General features: G+C 41.8%; 1 protein-coding gene across 7 annotated transcripts in view; it reads left to right on the top strand.

Annotated features, from left to right (window-relative positions):
- Positions 1 to 22,046, top strand: part of SYNJ1 (synaptojanin 1) — a 91,125-nt gene that overhangs the window by 65,794 nt on the left and 3,285 nt on the right. For 4 of the 7 annotated variants that reach the window (XM_047099791.1, XM_047099790.1, XM_047099786.1 and 1 more), the window contains 8 exons: positions 562 to 640; positions 4,477 to 4,639; positions 7,889 to 8,098; positions 9,217 to 9,357; positions 12,965 to 13,003; positions 13,135 to 13,205; positions 15,155 to 15,263; positions 15,488 to 15,714. In XM_047099791.1, coding sequence (XP_046955747.1) covers positions 562 to 640; positions 4,477 to 4,639; positions 7,889 to 8,098; positions 9,217 to 9,357; positions 12,965 to 13,003; positions 13,135 to 13,205; positions 15,155 to 15,263; positions 15,488 to 15,714 — 1,039 coding nt within the window. Of the gene's footprint in view, positions 1 to 561; positions 641 to 4,476; positions 4,640 to 7,888; positions 8,099 to 9,216; positions 9,358 to 9,918; positions 9,958 to 11,634; positions 11,683 to 12,964; positions 13,004 to 13,134; positions 13,206 to 15,154; positions 15,264 to 15,487; positions 15,715 to 22,046 lie in introns of all 7 variants that reach the window. The other 3 variants (XM_047099788.1, XM_047099787.1, XM_047099792.1) reach the window with 2 other exon arrangements.

The following is a 22,046-nucleotide window of genomic DNA, read 5'->3' as shown; positions in this document are numbered from 1 at the left end:
CCCAAGAGAGTAAATGACTGTCCCCTGCATAAAGACAAGGACCATAATACCCTAAGGCACTCTGGGGCCAATCAGATAAGTATATTTTAATGACAACTCCCCATCTTCTTTCTTGGTCAAAGGAAATTTGCTTCAGAGATGTCATGGAGACCTTGAAAATACATGGTGCTGGACTCTGGGGTCAGGAAATTTGTATTCTAGCCCTGTAACGGAGTCTCCTTGTAGAGTGGCTTTGAACAAGCCACTTTTAACCTCTGGCCCTTTTTGCCTTGTCAGTGAAGTGAAGGATTAGATTAGCAGGATCACAAATGGAGGGCCACAGGGCCCTTCTTCTGACAGGCTGTTTTATTAGCATAGTATTTGAAAGAAATTTGAATTTGAAAGCTTTGAGAGGCAGAGTGCCCTCTCCAGGCCACCAGTGGCTCTACTGCTCTCCCTGTTGTGTTTTACTTCCTGGCCTCCATAGGCCTTTGTTAATCAATAGTCATTGGGCTGGTTGTTGGACTAGTTATATCTAAGGTGTTAATTATTTTTTGTTGTTTATGTTTCTCTTTCTTGAAGATTTGTAGAAGACAAAATGTGGGTTACATTTTTGGAGGGAAGCTCTGCCTTGAGTGTTCTGAACCTAAATGGTAAAGAGGTAGGTAGCATTTGTTGATTGTAAGCCATTTTGAAATTCTGTATCCAAAGATTATAATTTGATAGCCATGCAGCAGGATTATCTAGATGTATTTCCAGTGCAGAACTATAGAAGACCTTATGGTGTGCTTTTATGTTTATTATTTAGACTAGGTTTCTGACCAGCTTGGAATTATTTTGGTCCTCCGTAAAGATACTAACAATTGGTAACAGACTAAGAAGAAAATATGTTTACCACCCAACTTGGTTTTTATTATATAGAAATTTTGTTAAGTGGAATAGATATTCTGGCTCATTCATAGGAAAGATTTCTATCGAATGAAGAAAATGCCTTATTTATAAGAAAACAAGGGAGGAAGGTACTCTTTATTCCTAAGAACTTGTTTTCTTGGCTTGGATCATGGTACCCAGATACTTTTTTCAGGTGTAGGTAAAATAATTCCCATAGATAACAAATCCATCCCACCAAGATATTTTAGAAATTTTTAAATAGGTATTCCTAACCTGTGACTTAACATGTTACTGATGGAGGAAATTTACATCAGTTTGGCCCGGAATAGTTTTATTTCCATAAAGTGCTGTATCTTTCAGTTTTTTCTGAACGCTTTTAGACACATCCTGTTTCTAAGTATACGATCACTAGACAGGATAGACTAAAATCCGGGCCTAATTTCTCCAACAGTGGGCCACTCATAAGGACTTCCCTGTGCTTCCTCTTCTGTCGCATTATTTCAACTTCCTTGGAGAAAAAAATTTCCACATATACATTACTTTTGAAATAGGTTTTATAGGGTTCTATTTGCTTGTTTTTCCTGAATGTAATAGTAATACACTCAAGCAAAAGTAAATCATGAAATACAGAAAAGTATAAAGGAAGGGCGCCTGGATGGCTCAGTCGGTTGAGCGTCCGACTTCGGCTCAGGTCACGATCTCACAGTTGGTGGGTTCAAGCCCCGCGTCGGGCTCTGTGCTGACAGCTCAGAACCTGGAGCCTGCTTCCGATTCTGTGTCTCCCTCTCTCTCTGCCCCTCCCCCACTTACTCCCTGTCTCTCTCTGTCTCTCAAAAACTGAATAAATGTTAAAGAAAAAAAAGCATAAAGGAAGAAATAATGAAGAACACTAATCCTACTATTGCAAAATAATTTCTCCTCACCTTCATCTATGCATATATATTAAAACCAATGAGATTATATATACATATGTGTATGTATCAACACAAGTGGGATATATGTGTACACACATACATGCATATACAAACACAAATGAGATCATGTTATAAATACTGTTTTCTTACTACCTCTTCACTTGAGACTGTATCATGGGCGTTTTTCTTTATGAGCAAATAATGTCACTTTTACTCTTTCCGTTAATTTTGTTGCATGGACAAATACATAAATTTATTTAACAAACTCTTATTAATAGCAGATTGTTTCCAACTTTTAATTAGCAAAACCAGCATTCCAGTGAAGCCCTGTGTACACTATAACTTTGTGTGCCTATCCTGTTATTCCTTCCCCGAGGATAAATTCCTAAATGTAAATTTGCTGTGTCAGAGAATATAGGCAGTGTTACAATCTGACGCTTGCTGCCTAATTGCGCTTCAGAAGGAGTAGATCTAATTCTGTTATGCCTCGGATTACCCACCATCTACATCCTAATCGATACTGGGTCATGTCTAACTTTGACAGTCTGAAAAACCAGTAGTATGTCATTCCCATTAAGATTCTGATCGCTGCTTATCTTAATTTAGTGGTCATCAGTACTTTCTCAATGAATTGCGTATGTCCCTAGCCCATTTTTCCCTGGTGTATAAGATCTCCCTTGACGTTAAAGTTTCAGTCCCTTTCTGTGTATGCTGCAGATGTTCCTGTCCGTCTTGTAACTTTGTTGTCCTAACTGTATGGAAATTATTGAGTTTTAAATTTAACTCTAGCTTTGGTCTCTTCAAAAGCGTGTCCTCGTCCCATAAGGGTATAAATATTTAAGAGCAATTCTGAATTTGGCCTTCTTTGTCAGCTTGCTCCTTTGCTGAGTATTTCTTTTGTCCCCCTCTGTTTTATATTTTCCCCTCTTCTTCAGCCCTGTCCCTCACCCTCAAGTCTAGTTATCTGTATTACATTCTTAGAAAGTACCCACTCTTAGCTCCCCAAAACTATTTTGAAAATTCTGTAAAAACGATGTTTGTGGAAAGTGCGTAATAATATTTAATTTGTCCTTTTGAAAGCTAGATATTTTCAACTCTCTAGTCTGTTGCCTTTGCTAATAACATTATTTCAGCCTGAAATCTTCTAGGATGGAGTCCCATAAGACCTCTTCCATTCCAGGGAAGAATCTGGAAAAAGTAGCTAGCTTAACTGGGGGCCAACCCACAGGATGACCTTCTTGAGCATGTTCTTTAAAGACCTGTGAAGCCTGTTGCCAGGTTCTGGAATGGAATTGATTTAGGCTGATAAGCAAGTAAAGAAAGGATTACTAGTTTCCTAGAATGCTGACTTCAAAGCTTAGTGTGGACACTAAATTACTGTTAAAAACCACTGTAGCATTCAGGCCAGCAGCTTTCAATGTCTCCATCCTGTGCCTTCAAGGAATTCTCATGTCGATAGCACTTTGGGCCAAGGAAGATCTGTACCCACAAAGGTGCCAGCTGTCTTCACAGCATGTTGGTCACAGCTACACAGTTCATTTGAAAATACCAGAAAAGTTCACTTATTTTATATGCTCCAGAAGCTCTTTAAATGAAGAAGTTGAAACTGTGTAGGAGAGAGCTTGCATTTTTTTTTTTTTAATTTTTATTTATTTTGGAGAGAGAGAGCACGAGCAGCGGAAGGGCAGAGAGAGAGGGAGACATAGAATCCGAAGCAGGCTCCAGGCTCGGAGCCATCAGCACAGAGCCAGATGTGGGGCTTGAACTCACAAACCGTGAGATCATGACCTGAGCCGAAGTCGGATGTTTAACCGACTGAGCCACCCAGGCGCCCCTCCCCCCCTCTTTTTTTTGAGAGCTTGCATTTTAGAAGGCAGATTAGTTACATGGTATGGGTTTTCAATGAAAATGGCTTTCTAGTGCACAGCCTCTGTTTGACCAGGGAGTCTTTTTTTTTTAATTTTAGTACATAGTTATTTATTGAGAGAGACAGAGCCTGAGCATGCGAAGCGGAGGGTCAGAGAGGGGGAGGGAGAGAATCCCAAGCAGGCTCCGCACTATCAGCTCAGAGCCCGACGCAGGGCTCGAACTCATGAACTGTGAGACCATGACCTGAGCCAAAATCAAGAGCTGGTCGCCCAACAGAATGAAGCACCCGGGCACCCCTGACCAAGGAGACTTGTGGCTGTCTGCAAGTGTTTTGAAACTATTTTTTGAATCCATCAGCAGGACAGTGTGACTTAATCATAACGTGTTTGAGTGTTTTAGATTATACTTTTGTCTAAAAGGCACTCACATTTATAAGAAAGGCGGAGTGCCAGTGTGTCTCTTCTGTAATTGTTTCATGTAGGAACAGTCACTGAATATCAAAGAAAGTATGAAACTATGTAGCGAAACTGTCAGTTAATTTACATCTGGCCAGGGAAAGATACTGACTTACAGCAAAGGAAACGTGATTCTGCGTGCATCCTAGAAAAGAAGACCTTAGATTTAGCAACACAGGCTTTTAAAGGAGAAACTGGGCATGTTTATACTAGTTAAAAATTCAGTATATGTGAGACGGTGTACGTTAAATTGAGTCTAGCTGAAGTAAGCCTATACTGTTGCATAGTATAACCAGAGCAGTCACTTGTTTTCCAAGATAATTTTCATGCCAGTGAATTTTTATCTTACATCTCTTCTTACCAACTAGTTATTGGGTCGGACTATAACTATTACTTTAAAAAGTCCAGACTGGATCAAAAATCTGGAAGAAGAAATGAGTTTAGAGAAAATTAACGTTCCGTTGCCGTCATCGACAAGCTCTACCCTGCTCGGTGAAGATGCGGAGGTCACAGCAGATTTCGATATGGAAGGTTTGTTTATCGAACGCATTTCCTTCTGCACCTCTAGATAAGTGTCCTTCCCATCCGTGAAGTCTCAGTCCCCATCTCTGTGTTCTTGCAACACACAGAGCAGCATCAATTAGATTTTGTTTTGCGTCGTATTGCGTGTAGTTTGCCGGTAACTGGACTTCAAATTGCAAACGTATTTGCCCTTCTGCCATTGAAAGGATAAGATCTTTACAGGTGCTAGTTCATGTCCGTGTACGATAGGGGCACCGATTGGTATTTCTGGTGTGTGGTTTGCCACCACTAATTGCAGTTAAGGTAGAGAGGGAGAATTTCAAAGCGCGTGTTCTAACAACAGAAATGAGTTCCAAATAATGACGATCAAAGAAGGTATATTTCAAAGCAATTTTAGGAAAGATTCTCAAGGCGGCTGGGAGCACATGCATTTGAACGGATCCATATAAATGTAGCCACCTCGAATTTAGTGTTCAGTTATCTGGGCAATAGTTTCCTTAAATGTGATTAAGAAGTGCAGGTGCTTTCTAATGCTGTATGCTGTATTTTTCTAGCATGTTTTCCATTAAAATGCATGCCTTAGTTTATAAAATGACAGTCTATCATACTGGGAGACCCTGTACATCTAGAGAACGCATTAAGAGTTGACCGCCTTAGGAGACAATGCCAGTTTTCCCTTTTCTCTATTCATTTCTTGACTTAGTCCACACATTTATGTCATACCTTTTATGTGCCAAGTGCACACCGGGTGCTGGAAATTCAACAGATGTCAGCCTTGCCCTTCCAGAACTCCTAGCTTAGTGGCGTTACAAGTGAGCGGGGTAGCGAGAATCTCGTGACAGCGATGCAGTGGCGAGCGACTCTGGGAGTTCACGGGAGAGTTGCCCAACCCGGATTTGGGAAGTTGGGAACGGTTTCCCAGAGGAATCGAAATTTAAGTTGAGAATCTAAAGACTGGGTGAGAATTAGATGAGAGAAGGTAGAGAGGGAAAACCAGGAAGAAGGGATGTGCAAGACCACAGTGGGGAAAGGCTCAAAGTTCTTCCATAAATATGCTCGTGAGGGAGTGAACAGAGAGAAAAAAAGCAGGAGGGGAGGCAGTGGGGTTGGGACGTGGATTTGGTTTCCATCGTGTCAAACTGAGGTGCCTTTGGAGCCTGCTGGGCCCACATGTAGGCTGTGGGTACCTGGGCCTGGCGCTCCAGAGAGCCCTGGGCTCACAGGGCAATTATAATGGCAGTGAAAGCCATGGCTAGTCATTAGCTTGGCCAGAAGGTCTATATAGAGATGGGAGAAAACCAGTCCTGGGAACGAGCAGAGAAACTCAGACTTTAAGGACAGGCAGAAGGCAGCTGCTCGTAAAAAGAAAATGAGAAGAAACAACTAGAAATGTCAAAGACCCAAGAGGTTGGTGTAAAAATGAAGGCAAGAAATGGTAACAAAGGAGGCATAGTCAGTGGAGTCCTGTGTCACAGAGAGACGAGGAGAAACGGGCACCACAACTTGCCCTTTGGATTTAATAACAGTGAAAGCGGCTGTTGGTGACACTCATGAGAGTACTTTCAGTGCAGTGATGAAGCCAGATGGTGGTAAATGGAGGTGTGGGTAGAAGATGAAGAAGCGGAGAGAGTGTCTGGAGACAGCTCTTTAAAGAAGCTAAGATGGGGGTGGCGGAGAGAAAAGGGCAGTTGCTCCAGGGAGATCGGGGGTCCAGGGGGTGCTGTTTGAAAGGAGAGAGGCTTGAGAATGCTTAGCGCTGATGGAAAGGGCTGATGGTGTTGGGGACCATCAGGGCAGAAGGAGTGGGGGTGCAGGTCACTGAGAAAACGGGGGAGGGGCAGAACCCCCTTTGTTTCCCCCACAAAGACCTAAGTGCAACCACGGGATTGGACTCCAGTTTGGCAGCAGGTTGTCGAAGGGGACGGGGGTCCCATCTTAAGACTTCTCTTTCCTCTGTGAAGTGTTAAAAGTTGAGGCTATCTGCAGGCCTAGGGCAACCCGCCGTTTCGGGAAGAGTCGAGAAGTTTTCGAGATAAAGCTCCTGAGATGGAGTTCGGCGGGAGCCAGTCACAAAACCGTGGAATTGCCAGGCAGCTCTGGGATCCCAGAGGAGGCTGAAGACTGCAAATTTAATGCCACCGCAACCGTCAGCACCACGTGACCAGCAGCAGCCCAGGTGCAGCCACAGAGAGATTAGACAGTGCAAATGACAGGTGGGACAAAAGAACAGTGCATGGGGGCGCGGGGGTGGTGGAGGTGAAGTGCCCTGGAATGTGAAGTCACCTTCAGAGGAGCAGAATCCGACAGACGGGGGCTGAAAGTAGAGGGGGCCCAAAGGCCTGGATCCTGATGAAGTCCCAAGAGGAAAGAGTAACTGAGAACGAGAACCGGAAGGCTGGGAGCTAAGGGTCAGAATGAAGTGTCGGGAGCGTATTTCGGAGGCGGTGCCGCTGTGAGGGCTGTGTGTGTTTGAGCGGAGGAGAGTGGAAGGACAAGACCAAGGCATTTAGGTTGTCGATGCGATACCGTCGATGCGAACTTTGATGTCACCCAGAAAGATGGTGGGACCCGACTGCCATCCTGCTCTCTGCTTAGTCCTCGATGAACAGGTTCAGGTGACCAGGAGAATGGAGGTTGGAGATCATGACAGCAAGGAGGTATAGGGGGTGTTCCGTAAGCTCCCGCTGGCATAACCTCAGAGAAGTTTGTTCAGGACTGGAAGGTTAATGTTCTGAAATTGGAATGAGGTTGCGAGGGGCACCCTGGCTGTACTTTCCAGCCTCGAGGAAAGGGGAGATGGGGGAGCCCGGGAGAGCCCAGGGGGAGGAGTGGTGAGGAGACTCTGGGGGAAGGGTGTGCACTGGAGCTGAGTTGAGGGCAGTGGGGAGGGAGCAGTTCCACAGGGCACGTAGGAAGGTTCGAAAGGAGAGCGGTAAACCTTTCAGTCGGCCAGCACTGGTCCGGCTGCTCAGTGGAGAATTGAAAGCTGTGAGTCACCCCGCTCGGTCACCACTGGCATCCTGATGCCCTGAGGTCATAGGCTTCTCTTTAATTACATTTTAATTAATAGTTGATACTATTTCTGGTTCCGCACACATCCAATTTTTATATGTGTCTACATACTTAACCTATGCACACTGCGATGTCATAATGTGAGCGTGTTTATTTTGCGTCTTGAACCCCCTGAAACCTGGATTGGTGAAAACCATCTCTGAGAAAGTTGAAATGGTGGTCATTTTGATAACCTTGTGTCCTTAGGTGATGTTGATGACTACAGTGCTGAAGTTGAGGAAATTCTTCCCCAGCACCTCCAGCCATCCTCAAGTTCTGGCCTCGGCACTTCCCCGAGCTCTTCACCCCGAACCAGTCCCTGCCAGTCACCAACCATATCAGAGGGTCCTGTGCCTTCCCTTCCCATAAGACCGAGTCGGGCACCATCAAGAACACCTGGGCATCCATCTTCACAAAGTGTGTATTTTACTTAAAGTTGTGTAGGACCTTCCCTAGCTGATTCTATTTTATTTATTTATTATTTTTTTAAAATATTTGTTTATTTTTGAGAGAGAGCGAGAGAGAGAGTGTGAGCAGGGGAGGGGCAGAGAGGGAAGGAAACACTATCCAAAGCAGGCTCTGAGCTGTCAGCACAGAGCCTGACGCCAGGCTTGAACCCACGAACTGTGAGATCATGACCTGAGCTCAAGTCAGACTCTCAACTGACTGAGCCACCCAGGTGCCCCAATATATTTGATTTTTAGACGATCAAATCTCTGTCACCTTTGGATCTGTACCATGTTTTCTGTGCATACAAAAGAGGAAACTTTGTAGATGGTAAGCTCTAAATGGAAAGGAAACTCGTCATCACTTTGCTTAATGAGAATTTTTCTTAAATCATTTTTTCTATGTGCTTATTAGGTTTATCCATGTCTTAAAACTAATGTTTTTCTGTCATTATAGTAAGAACTCATAACTATCTGGGCTTACCTGTATATCTGTACGTAACCTATATTATAGTATGAGTTAAGAAGAGACAAAAATTTTTTTTTAATTCAGATTTGTAGTCATTACTTCCTAAAGTTGGAATATCCGTCTCTGGAAATTGTTACATCACATGATTAAGTCACCATTCCATGCTCACCAGCATCTCCAGAAAATGTCTTCCATTTCATAGATTTCTCCAGTTCTCCCATACTGCTCTTAGAGGCCTGACTTCTTTAGTTAAACTCAGGATGAGCTCAGGTCTAGAGAAAAGAAGAGATTCCTTTTTCCTTCTCGGTAGGGGCCAGCCGACTGCAAATGACTTCCTTCAGCCCACACTGTGTGCCGCCTTGATGGGGCCACTTGGTAAATCGGCTCTCAGCACCTGGGGCCTCGGCCAGCTGGTCCACAGGAGCTGGCGCCATTGCTTCCATGGCACCAATGGGGAATTGACTGGCAGAACTGCTTACGTTATTGATACCAGAAATGCGTGTCCGTACATGACAGTACAAAGTGAGAAAGTAAGCAAAATCGAGGATTTCTCACACGTATTGGGAAGTACCATACCTTTGCGCTCACACCCACCGCTCTCACCTGCTGTACTTGTTCAGGTTCTCCTATGGACGCTCTGCCGGCAACACAGCTGCAGCAAAAAGATTCTCAGACCTTAGAGCCCAAGCGGCCTCCTCCTCCCCGCCCGGTGGCTCCTCCTACGCGCCCCGCCCCCCCACAGAGACCACCCCCACCTTCAGGTAACAAACCACGTGATTTCCATTCGGGCTAGATTTCCGATCTTCCTCCGTTCTATTTTACGGTGTTTTGCACGCTTAAAACCTCTAGCTTCCAGATTTTATGATTTTTCTGTCATTGTTGCTACTGCCTCAGCCTTTCTCTGAGGAACATGGCAGGCCCCTCGGAACAGGTAAAAAGAGTGTTTCCCAGCTAGATTTCTGTAATAGGGCTTTCTAGCTGCCTTCTTACAGGTGTGCACAAAATGTTTTGTTTTTGCTAATTTGATGCAGTTGCACTAACTTCTGTAAAATGTATAAGTACAACTGAAGGGCATACATATACTTATTTCCCATAAAGTGTTATGTATTTGCCTAAATATGCTTTTTAAGTAAGTATAGTGTTGCTATTTAAATTGTGAGAAATATTTGCGTTAAATAATAGCTTTTTTATAGTACCAAGATACTGAGATGTAGTTCCTACATGTTATTGAACATCATGAATACTATAATAAATCTTTGACGTTTCAGTTTTTTATTTAATGTCATTTCCTTTCTGCTGCATATTTTCTTATGAACTCTAAGGGGCTAGGAGTCCTGCACCTGCTAGAAAGGAAATTGGAGGTAACCATTTATATTTGTCATAATACATGCATCTCGCTTCATTCATGTTTTGGAATTTTATCCCTGTAACTAAAAAGACATTTCAGATTTGTCTGATAAAAGTCAAAGTGAATGATATTTATACTCCAAGTTAAAAATGGCCCCAAACTTTCATTATATTCCTGTTAAGTAAAAGATTAGAGTTCAGTTTTACTCATGAATAGAACTAATAGAGGCTTCCATTTTCCAGGTAGACATGGTTGAATTACTCATCAAGGACCAGTACACTTTTTCTTAATAAATATAGTTAGTTTGGTGACAAAGATTTAGTTCCCCCAAATCACACTAATTTCAAAAGGAATTCAGGTACAGTAAATATAGACCATTTCCCAAGTATATGACTGGTGATGATCTAGTACATTCCTTCTCTAGAAGCTTAGCAAACCTGATGAGCAAAATTTCCAGGAATGCAACTTCAAGTTATAATTATCTGAAACATATCCTTCAGTTTTCATGGCTTTATCATAACTTGTCATAAAAGTTAATGCTTCACTTTTTTTCAACACAATAATGATTTTTTTCAATAAGGAAGTTTTTATTCACAAATGGATCACTCTTCAAAAAAGTGTACTCGATTGGGTTTACGTGAAAATTTCTCACAAAACTCCACTGGAGCTCTGGTTTGACAAGTGCATTTAATCTACGTCTCAGGAGAGGATGGGCCAGGTTGTCATAATTCTGCAGAAGAGCCTTTACAAATGTACCGTTAATATTTTTAAGGCTCACTGTACTTGTGTGGTTGTTCTGTTTCCACTCTGGCCGTCTGGTGCCGATGCTGACCGAGTCGTGTTATCACAGGCTGACTTTGCTTGTGTGCAGGTTTAAGGACTTTGTATAGAAAACAAAGCTCAATTATTTCAGCATGACCGTCTCCGCAGAACACTGCTGTATGATGATTTTTCCATCAGCTTACAAAAAAACGTTAATTTTCCCCGTTTTAAACTCCTGCCTTTATTTGTATTTTTATAAGGTCTATTTATCCTCTTAAGTAGGAAAACAACTTGCAGAAAATAAGTTTTTAAATGGATTTGTGAAAAAGTTATAAAATCTGACTTAATTTTTAAAAAGTGCTTCTTTTCATAATCGTTTCATAGGCAACGTTTGCAGCTTATTTATTTTTTTAACCCTATAAGCCAGTAACTCCTTTAAGGCAGTAACTTAGAGGAAGTCATTATAGTACTTTTGGAGTTTTCTTAAAATAATGCATCAAAAACTAACCTCTAAGAAACTAATATAGTCTCATAGAAATTTATAATGAAATTGAAGCTGATTTTGTTTCCCCGTTTTGCCTGTCAAACATTAGAGCTTTTATTAGTGATTTAACTGTGAATGTAACAAGATGATCTGTAAAGCAAAGGCTTTCTTGAAGATATTTTACAATTCCCTAGTAATCTCAGTTATAAAAAGAAAACTGTCATCCCCTTTCTATGCTGTTTGAGGAAAGGGAGGACTGGGGTTTTTGGGCAAGGCATCTAAAGTCGCTTTGGTTTGTAGCGATATCTTTGAAGAAATGTTAGGCAGTAAAAGAACCTTTTTTTGCAAAAGTCAGCTGGAGGAGGAAATTGTGTCTTGTGCCTGCCTTTCGGTCTGTGCCCTGGGCCCTGAACAATACACAGCTTCTGTTCTTTCTCTAAAAAGGTGTCGGAGCCCCTCCCAGTCCTGGGGCAGCTAGGCGAGAGACGGAAGGTAACAAGACTTCTGCGCCCTAGAAACGGACCTCTCACCTCACTTCCAAGTGTCAGCCCCCCAGCACGTCAAGGCACACTAAGTCTGCCCTTGGTCTGCCTGTAAACTTCCCCACCCCTCCTCTTACACCGTGTAACCTTGTACTTTTTCACGTTTCATTCTGTGTTGTGGATAGTTTCTAACGGGTGACCCATTTAATTTCCCTCCAATTCTTAACGTTGTTGTGCACTCTGTTTTGTATATATTGTCGTACCTACTTAGGATATGAAATTACTGTACAATGGCATTTTAAGAAGAATGCCTTTCAAAATTCTTTTCAGGGTAAGTCAGAAGTGTACTATACCAACTCTGAAGTTTTAAAAATTAATAATCGTAATTAAATCCTATTAATTCTAGTCCAAGAATAAGTATTTTGTGGATGGTTTCAAATAACATAAATTTTTTTCTGCATAGTAATGCTGAACTAAATTTGCTTAAAAGATCTAAGACTAGATAGAAGCCATTCAGTAAGATTCTAGTGATCAAAGGGCTGATGGATTTAACATAATAATTGCTCTTGAATTTCCTTTAAAAAAGAATAAATTTGAGATGCCACCTTTAATAGCCAACCCCCCTCCCACACACACACTCCTTTTGGCCCCTGAAGTGATTTATATCATTTCATTCTTCTTACCTTTCTAGTGAGTTTGAACCACATATTAACACTGTCCTCCGTAAAGCAAATACTTATTTGTAAGATATGCCTGCCTTCTACCTTAATCATGGGATTTTGTTGTGGGAATCTAAAACATCTCATTGTAAGATTTCTTTACCCATAATGGTATCTACAGCATGAAGCCCTAAAATAGTGTTGTTAGCAGCCCCTTGCGGAACTTGGAAAATGCTGTGTTTGCTCAGGAGCTTTGTCCGGCAAGCTCTGAGAAGCAGCGGGGTCACTGCTTGTGACCATTCACACAAGCCGACCTTCTGTTTTCGAGGTTCACAGGAGAGAACTGTGTTAGGAAAGTCACCTTAGAAGTAACGCTGTGAGTGAGATACCAGACCGAGGGCTAAACTGTCTCTCACAGAATACTTCACTAGAAGTATTTTAATTTCTCTCTCTTCTGGGGACATTTCCTTCAGGACTGATAATAGCTTTCATCCTTATCCAAAGCAGTATGCCTTGGGTTCCCATCTCATGCCCCCATTTGTGCTGGTAACGAAACAGAACAGCCAGCTGATGTTATACAGTGTTGCCTGACTGTTTACTTATGACTCATTTCTTTCCCTTCCTGCTTCAAAGCACCCAAAAGCCCTGGAACCACACGGAAAGAAAACATAGGTAAAAACACTTGAATTTAGCTACGTAACCTTAAAACCGGACCATGTAGACACTGGGGATTTAAGTACATGGTTTCTTGTTTTTCTTTTTGTAAAAGAACCTAAATACACAGTGTGATGTCTTTGTTTCAGGACGCACTCAGCCTTCACCTCAGGCAGGACTCCCAGGCCCAGGACCTGCTGGATACAGTGCAGCCAGACCGGTAGGCAGCACCTAGCCTGGGAGCCTAGAGGTTCAAGTTCTGGGTCCCAGTTTGCTATTAGTCAGATGTGTTATCTTGGGAGGTCATGTGGCCAGTCCAGGCCTGGTTTCCTGGACTCCAAAATGAGGGAATCGCACTTGTTGGTCTCCAGGGTACCTTTCAACTGTTAACATTCTAGCGCACTCTTCAAAAATAACTAAATATACTTTAGTATTTGAATCAAAGTGATGCATGTCAGTAATTAGGGTCACTAAATAACTGAGGATCTTAACATTTATGAGAGGCCAGTGTATCTGTGCAGCGGTTTAAGGTATTTTCTGAGTAATTAATGGGGAATATAAAGTCATCCTTCAATAAGAAGGATTTTAAAACTAGATTGCAGGGACGAAAATTCATGATGAGAGTCCGCATACTAAAACTGGTTCTGAAGGTAGTCAAGTGGGAGAGCAGATGGTGTTGCAGGGCTTCTCCCTTCCTTGTAGATCTGTGCTTTTCTGTGTTCATCATATGCTCTCTTAGACACATAATTATCCTAATAATTTACCTACATGAAAACTTCCTCTGGGGTCAAGTAATACAAGGAAATGGACACCCGGATCAGTGGCTCATCTAGTGGCTCCTGGGACTTCTGGGTGGGGGGGGGGGGCCTCGAGCCAAAGAGTGGGTGCTGGGGCTGGACTCTTCGGGGGCAATGTAGGGGCCACTTCTAATGAAACTGCTCCCGGTTCCTGGTAAGAAATTGTCATAAAATTTCTAAGATAGAAATCCCTTGTCTTTTCTGTTGTAGCTGTCCTGTTAACATCCACCCTAAAAGTCCTTTACTATGTGTAATAGTACACTCCAAATTAAAGTGTCTGTGGAATATACCTATAGATAAATACACACACACACACACACACACACACACCTGCAGATAGATACCTATTACCCATTCTCCTTTTCTCAGAAAAGGGAAAGTTGCTATTCACTGACTTTATCAGTGCACTTTATTTAATGCCATTAGAGTAGGGAAGGTAAGTCAGGATTTTGTGATTGCAATAATAACATTTGCCTAAAATAAATATTGGGGACTAAGAGGCTCCAGCAAACTTATGAAAATAGACAACATATGTTTCACCAGCATCTCTTTTTTTTTAAATTTTTTTAATGTTTATTTTTGAGAGAAGGAAAGAGAGAGAGAGACAGAGCATGAGCGGGGGAGGAGCAGAGAGAGAGGGAGACACAGAATCCAAAGCAGGCTCCAGGCCCGGAGCTGTCAGCACAGAGCCCGACACGGAGCTGGAACTTACGCACCATGATATCATGACCTGAGCCGAAGTCGGACGCTTAACCAACTGAGCCACCCAAGCGACCCTCACCAGTGTCTCTCTTAATTAATGTAGCACATTGGATCTAGTCATTCAAGAGTTTTTCCTTCTGTGTTTGAAAAAAAAAAAAATCCCAGGGTGTGGATTTTCTTAAGCGTCTTAGTTGCTACACGTATGTGTGTCTTCCCTCTCCTCTTGAGCTTTAACGCCATCCCTGTCCCCTGTGAGGGCACCACTGCACGTGGGGCAAGGCAGAGGCCCTGCCGCCCCGCGCACCCGAGCTTGGGTCCTGGCATTCCTTTCTAGCTTTGCGGCCTTGGGAACGCTGTATACATTTCTTTGTGGTAATTGAAAATGGAGGTGATAAACTTAGCACCTGCCTCTGGGGGGTATTTTGAGGATGAAATGGAAGTGCCTCAGAGCGCTTAAGTAACGTTGTGCCTGACGCCTCGTACACAGTCCGGAACAAAAAGGGAGGTTGTAAGGTGTACGACTATAGGACTATAAATAGAAAGCAATGAACACAACAGGAGGGGGGCTAACGCCAGAGGGGTGACAAGACGGGATACAAAAGCAACTATTTTCACAAAATCTCATCTCGTGAAAATAAGCGTCTCAAATGTGGTGTTTCCCCTCCCGCAGACTATCCCGCCCCGCGCCGGAGTGATCAGTGCCCCACAGAGTCACGCTCGGGCATCTGCTGGAAGACTGGCTCCTGAAAGCCAAAGCAGACCGCCGGAAGGACTGAAAGGTAGGCCCGAGTCCGTTCTAAGTTTTTTCGCCTTTCCTTCTCCCTTCTGTCATCTCTCACCTTCCGCGACCGACTCCACCAGGGAGAGCCTTCCTTCTTTGTGCCACAGGCCATGAGGCCGCTGGCGGGGGAGCGGGGGACTCGAATCTCCCAAGGCCTCACTAAAGGAGGAACAGGATGTGGTTTTCTAGACCGGGCCTAACGTCTGAAAACTCATCGTTTAGGTTCAGTCCTTCTTCCCGAACCGCTGAAGCCTCAGGCTGCGCCCCCCGTGCAGCCCTCTCTGCCCCCGCCCGTTCAGAAGATGCAGGAGCCCCTTGTCCCCGTGGCAGCGCCTCTGCCTCAGTCCGCCCCCCAGCCAAGCTTGGAAACCCCGCCGCAGCCGCCCCCTCGGAGCAGGTCGTCCCACAGCTTGCCTCCGGAGCCTTCGCCGCAGCCGCCGCAGCCGCAGGTGAGGCCCGCTGGTGAACAGAGAGCACCTTTGATGCCTTTGGTACAGTCTTTGCACCCACTTGCCTCGGACCCGGGGTTCTCAGAGAGCGAGCTTGGGATTGGCTTCTTGACGGAACTTCCCAGGGGCTCCCAGGCTCCTTTATCTTGTTCACGTTCATAGCGTTTGTGACTTTTTCATCTTTTTAAATGCCCGCTTTACTTTGGATACTTACTTAGTATAGTAGGACGAATGAACAGCAGTAGTTTCTTTTTCTTGTTGTTCACAGCCGATTAGTTCCGGCTTTCACTTTCTGGACAGGGATGCCTTACCTCTGGCAGAATGGTTAATTTCCAGTGAACAGAGGATAATTCCTGTGTTCCTCCAGGTGCAAGCAGTGGTTCTTTTCCGAGCCCGAGCTGGCACCGGGGTCTTCAGGTATTTCTGTTTGGGGTGTGCAGCAATGGGCTTATTCACCAAGTAAAAACCATTGAAAGAATAAGGGCACCTCACTGGTGTCACACAGAAAACAGTGCCATTGCCTCAGTGGGTGACAGTCCTAGGATCACAAGGATTTGTCTTATGCCAGTGTGACCTCACGTTGGAAGGACTTCTGGTGTATATATACAGAGTTATTTTAATACGGGGTGATCGTACAAGTTGAATTGTGTTATTTTTATTTGGATGCCGTTTTACTTCGTTTTGCTATATACATTCTAGTAAAATTGTTAAAGTCTATGCTTAGTAAGAACATTCTTTGATGTCTAGCCTTACATTTTATTTTATCCTAATGTTTTAACTTAAAAATGTCATCAAGGCCAAAGGAATGTGTAAAGCTTTAGAAGTCTGCTCTTTCACTGACAAGACCCCTTAAGCACATTTATAAATACTAGTTTGCCCCCATTTTTACAGCTATCTGGATATGTCCAGCTAGTAGGCAGAAGTTAACAGTTTCTTATGCTTCTGTATGGTGAAAAACAGATAGTAAAGTAAATACAAGTCTTAAAATGAATATTGTCAGCAATTAGCACTTTCTCATTAGACAGTGGGTCACATTTATAAAAACTAAAGAAGGATATATAAATGAGAGAAATAAAATGTTCTCTTAAGCTGATTAATACCATAAAGTAGTCTACATTTTTTAGTTCAGAAAATTGAGGATGTTGACAATGTATAAAAATTGTAGAAATCCTTCAAACAATACATGTCCACTATTGTTTTCTCTCTGCAGATCTACTTTTAGTGAGGCATGAATTTTTCTTCTCATTTTCTTGTAATGTGTGCTATCGTATTTTGTTAAATGTAATTGGAAGGCAAAACACTTTCAAACTAGCCACCTTCAAGCTTTGACTACTGTTTTAAGACAGAAAGTAAGCACCTATTTCTTAGGAAAGAGAACCTTAATTCCTAAAAGTCTGTAATAGTTTAAGTATCCTTAGACCAACATGAACACAGATACAGTACTCTGAACTGGACAAAGAGCAAACCGTTCAGTAAGATTGCAGTTTTCAGGAGAAAATCATACCACAAAGGTACTACAGGACCAATATTCCAATGACTACCACAATATCATTTTCTTAGGTCATTGTCCATGGTTTTGGTTTCTGTTTTTCATTGGAATGGGTATGGTAATTTGGTGGCAGACGGCATGTGCTTTGTGTGTGGCCTGGCAGAGAATGTCCTTGAATCTTGTGTCATTCACTTCATTGAAACTACCAGGGATGTTTGTTTTAAATTCTAAATATTTTTTTGGCCTCAGTCATTGATACCAGACTCCTCCAAATATTATACACACACACACACTTTTCTTTCTTGGTGGAGCAGGGGTCTTGTTTGTGTGCAGACCCTCTTTGGGAAGAATCACAGAGTGGTTAACGGTTTCTTCCTAGAGTGCTAGGGGGCTGGAAGGAAGGGGAGGCATTTACCTGTTTGTACCTCTTGAATTTTGAACTGTAAGAATAATGCCTATTCAAAACATAATGAACGTCTAAAATTTAACAATTGTTTTCAGCGGCTATAGGTTGAAAAGGATGAGAATTTAAAATACAACATATTTGATACTTTGGTGATCTATGAAATAGTCTTAGAACTGAACACTTAATAATTTTTATTAAGTCTTTATTATTAATTCTGCCCAAAACACACAGGTATTTAAAACATAAAAACATACATGGCCTAGCACTACTTTTTATTATTATTTAAATGGTTTTTTACTCGATAGTTCTATATAGAAAAGACCCTTCCAATTCAAATGATCGTATAACATGTACAGAACATAGAAATGCTTCACTTATCTGCCCGACTTCTGGCATCTTGGTCATCTGATTATCATCTAAGAACCTGAAGTTCAGAAATCCAACAGGAGATAGAGTAACAGCCTCACTGCCATACTGTTGTGATAGCTGACAGTGAGAGAAGAGACCGAGTAGAAAATCTCAGCATTCTAGATCTATTTAATTCCTCCTACCTTCTATCACTGCCAGAGCTGATACGCATAACCCTGAGATCATCAAGGAAGTATTCATTTAAGTCCAGGAGTCTCGTGTTTAGTAGGCAGGAAACTCTATTAATGCCTAGTACATTTTAGAATGTTGTCTTCCTCGATTGTCAAATGAGTTTTGGTATTTTAAAATGAGGTAAGCTTTAGATATTGGGGAAGATTTGCTCAAAACTGTTTTTGAGCCTACTGTTTTTTTTTAAAAAAATACTGCTATGGTACAGAAAGATGATTTCATTTTTAAACAACAAAATTTCTTATATCATTGTACCTTACAACTAACAAGTTATGAGGTGAATTAATGATAGCACGTTCTTTCTGAAAATTTGAGTAATAGAGAATATGTCTGGATCCTGATCATTTTGTGAAAAGAAATACTGATTTTCAGTGGGTAGCACTTCTGCAAAGTGTTGCCATTTTATACATTTCCTCTAATGGTGATAAACCCATAGGCTGTCTTGTGGCTACGTCCCACTCATCTCGGGCTGCCATAACAAAATACCAAAAACCGGGGCGTTTAAACAATAGGAATGTGTGATCTCACAGTTCCAGAGGCTTGAAGCCTGCGATCAGGAGGCCAGTACAGTTGAGTTCCCAGCTTGCAGATAGCTGCCTTCTCACTGTGTGATCATGTGGCCTTTCCTCAGTGCTTCCGGTCGGGGAGAGAGTAGGCTCTCTGCCACGGTGTCCTTCCGGGAGCATAATCCCTCCTTCCATAATCCCTCATGAGGCCACTCTCATGGCCTCATCCAACCCCAGTCACCGCCCCCCCCCCCAAAGGCCCCACCTCCAAATACCATCACACTGAGGGTTAGGGCTTCAACATATGAATCTAGGGGGATACAAACATTCAGTCCATAACAGACTGCTTAAAACATCTTAGAGCTCCAAAAACCTATTTGGGTTATTATTTTTGTTTTGAAGTGGCTGGTCATCAACCTCTGGCAAAATTAAAGTTTGAGCCCTAATCAAGGATACATTTTTTTATTCAGAATTACAAAAGAATTGGAGTTGTCTCTTGAACTCATGCTGTGACTTGCAAATGTTGCCTCTGTCGGGTTCTGTGTATAATATAGAAATAAAAGTATTTCAAAGACTGGATCGGTAGGGTTGCTGTTTGGTCTCAGATCGTCCTCCTAACTCTTTCCTTTGATGTCTGTGTTCCCTTTCTCAAAGCAGGAGCAACCGTCAGGGTAACAGGTATCGGATTATTTCTCAATCTTATCTGTGCTTTTCATCTGTCTTAGCACATTAGATGTATGAATCTTTTGCTTCATACATCTAAAGTTTCACCCATTTTTAAAACCACCTGTCCACATTAATAAATTCTATTATCATACCATAAACCTGTTTTTTTCTTAGTATTTCAGATTTTTAGGAACCGTTTTAGTTGTTCTTATTAATGCTTTACCATATTTTTTTTGCTTTATTTTTTATGAAAATTAACAAAACTAAAAGGTGTACCTTCAAGAAGGTTGAAGGTATACAAAAGTCTGTTTGGCAAGACCAAATGGTTCTGGGTCTTAATGATGGCAGAATTACATAAATACAAAACTTAACTTCTTTTCTTAGGTTTCTTTTGGGAAATTTTTTTTCAAATAATTTTAGTAACAAGATTATTTTTGGTAAGGGAGAACTTTTAGAAAGATAAAAGTTAATATTATAACAGGATTATTTTAAGGTCCTTCCAACACCTTCCTCACCATTTTTCATGTTAATTCATCACAAACCTGCTTAGATTATAAATTAATTCCAGTATAGTGAATGGTGGTGTGGCTTTCATTGTAACTTCAAGTGATCCTGCTTCTACCAAATTACCTTTAATGTATCTTGAAAACAAATTTTTTATATATGAAAATAAATTTAAACATAAAGCATTTATTTGCCACAGGCCTGCTATTATTCTAAGCTTGCAAAGTACAAAATTCTCCTTTCCTGTAATGTCTGTGTTGTGGACCGTTCCATCTGCCATGGGGGAATTTGGTCCCACACCCGATCAGATACTGCCATTTTGCTGCATTAATAAATAATGCAGGGGGGCGCCTCGGTGGCTCAGTCAGTTAAGCATCCCACTTCAGCTCAGATCATGATCTCGGGGCTTGTGAGTTCAAGCCCCACACTGGGCTCTGCTGACAGCTCGGAGCCTGGAGCCTGCCTGGGATTCTGTGTCTCCCTCTCTCTCTGCCCCTCCCCCACTCACACTCTGTCCCTCTCTCCCTCAAGAATAAATAAACATTAAAAAAAAGTTTAGGGGCACCTGGGTGGCTCAGTCGGTTAAACGTCTGACTTCAGCTCAGGTCATGATCTCACAGTTTGTGAGTTCGAGCCCCATGTCGTGCTCTGTGCTATGGGTTCAGAGCCTGGAGCCTGACACATTCGGTCAGACACAGATTCTGTGTCTCCTTCTCTCTCCGCCCCTCCCGCTCACGCTCCGTCTCTCAAAAAATAAACGTTAAAAAAAATTTTTTTTAAAAACTTTAAAAAAATAATGCAGAGATTATTTCTAATATAGAGTTAATTGTAATTTGTTAATGTCTATAATAGATCTGTCTTTCAAGCAGATTTCCATAAACACATCTGCTTACCTTTAATAACTTAGAATACAGTTTTGAGTCTGTTACATGTTTACTCTTTTATACAAATTTATTGTCATAGTAAGTTGTTTGGAGAAAAATATACTTGTTTATTCAGTTAGGAAGTATGTTCTAGGACAATTGAATAAAACAATCAGATACTTGAAAGTTACTCACTTATTGAAGTTATCCATCATTGCCTTATGCAAATGAACAGCCTTCCCTGTTGTTAAAGTAGCAAGTTACTATTCTATAAAATGCAGTTATGTTTTTTCGGTGGGTGGGGACCACTGCTCTTTTTTTTTCAACACAGCTCATGAACATTTAGTTACTTTGCTCTCCCAACTCTCTAAATTTATTTTAGGTGGTGCTCCATTTTGTTACATTGCAGGCCTTGAGCCCAAATGCTCCCTCCCCTGTCCTTTTCAACCAAAAGTTTATCTTCTTATCTTTAAATCTGGCATCAATATCCGAGTCATCTATTTAGTATCAATAATTATGTACAGGTTGCTTTTGTTTTTTTAATCAGAATGAAGCACGTGTTGAGCTAATTTTTGCTCCTAAGACCAGGGTTCTCTTCCCCATTAAAGAAGTTGGAGAAATTGGTTTTGCTCAGTCCCATAGACATGCTCCTCTCCCAGCTGGCTTCTTTGTGAACTAGGCACAGAGTGCACACTTTTTACGACCATAAAGTAATTCAGGACACTCCTCCTGCCAGTTCACAGCCAACTCTGCCACATGGAAAGAACGGATTATATACCAAAAAGAAAATGGGATCTTCCACCCCCCCCCCCCCACCGCCCACCGGTTTTAAACAATCTTTGCATATGGTTATTAATGAGCATATCTGTTTTGAAACTTTTTCTTACAAGATGAGGAAAGTCAGTTAAGGAATATTGTCACATCATTGGCAGAGTTTAGTCTACAAAGGAGAACTTAAAAGGCAAAAAATGCTTTGAAAATACATTTTTCCAAGTAGAAAAGGAAAGAAAAGATGCATCGTCTTTAGCTTAAGAATATAAACATACCAATGAAGTCAGTTTCCATTCATGAAGTTTAATTTCCATAATAACATTAACTTTAAATAAAAATATATGTAAAAGAACAATGAAACCACATCATCATCACGATAGGTGTTGGAAGTTTATTCTGCAGATCTAGCATAAGTTCTAAATACGGGTTTCTTGCGTTCACGCTAACATTTGATAAAACGGCATGTTCAAGTCATTTGCTGAATTCTGTCCAGTTCTCCATTTTACATCATATTAGAACTTGCATGAATG

Source organism: Lynx rufus, unplaced genomic scaffold (genome assembly GCF_022079265.1).
Source record: "Lynx rufus isolate CCGP_SWC_20201006 ecotype Redwood Valley unplaced genomic scaffold, mLynRuf1.p SCAF_5, whole genome shotgun sequence".
NCBI classification, from domain to species: domain Eukaryota; kingdom Metazoa; phylum Chordata; class Mammalia; order Carnivora; family Felidae; genus Lynx; species Lynx rufus.
The sequence above is the reverse complement of the archived record's forward strand: the minus strand, read 5'-3'. Positions and strand labels throughout refer to the sequence as shown.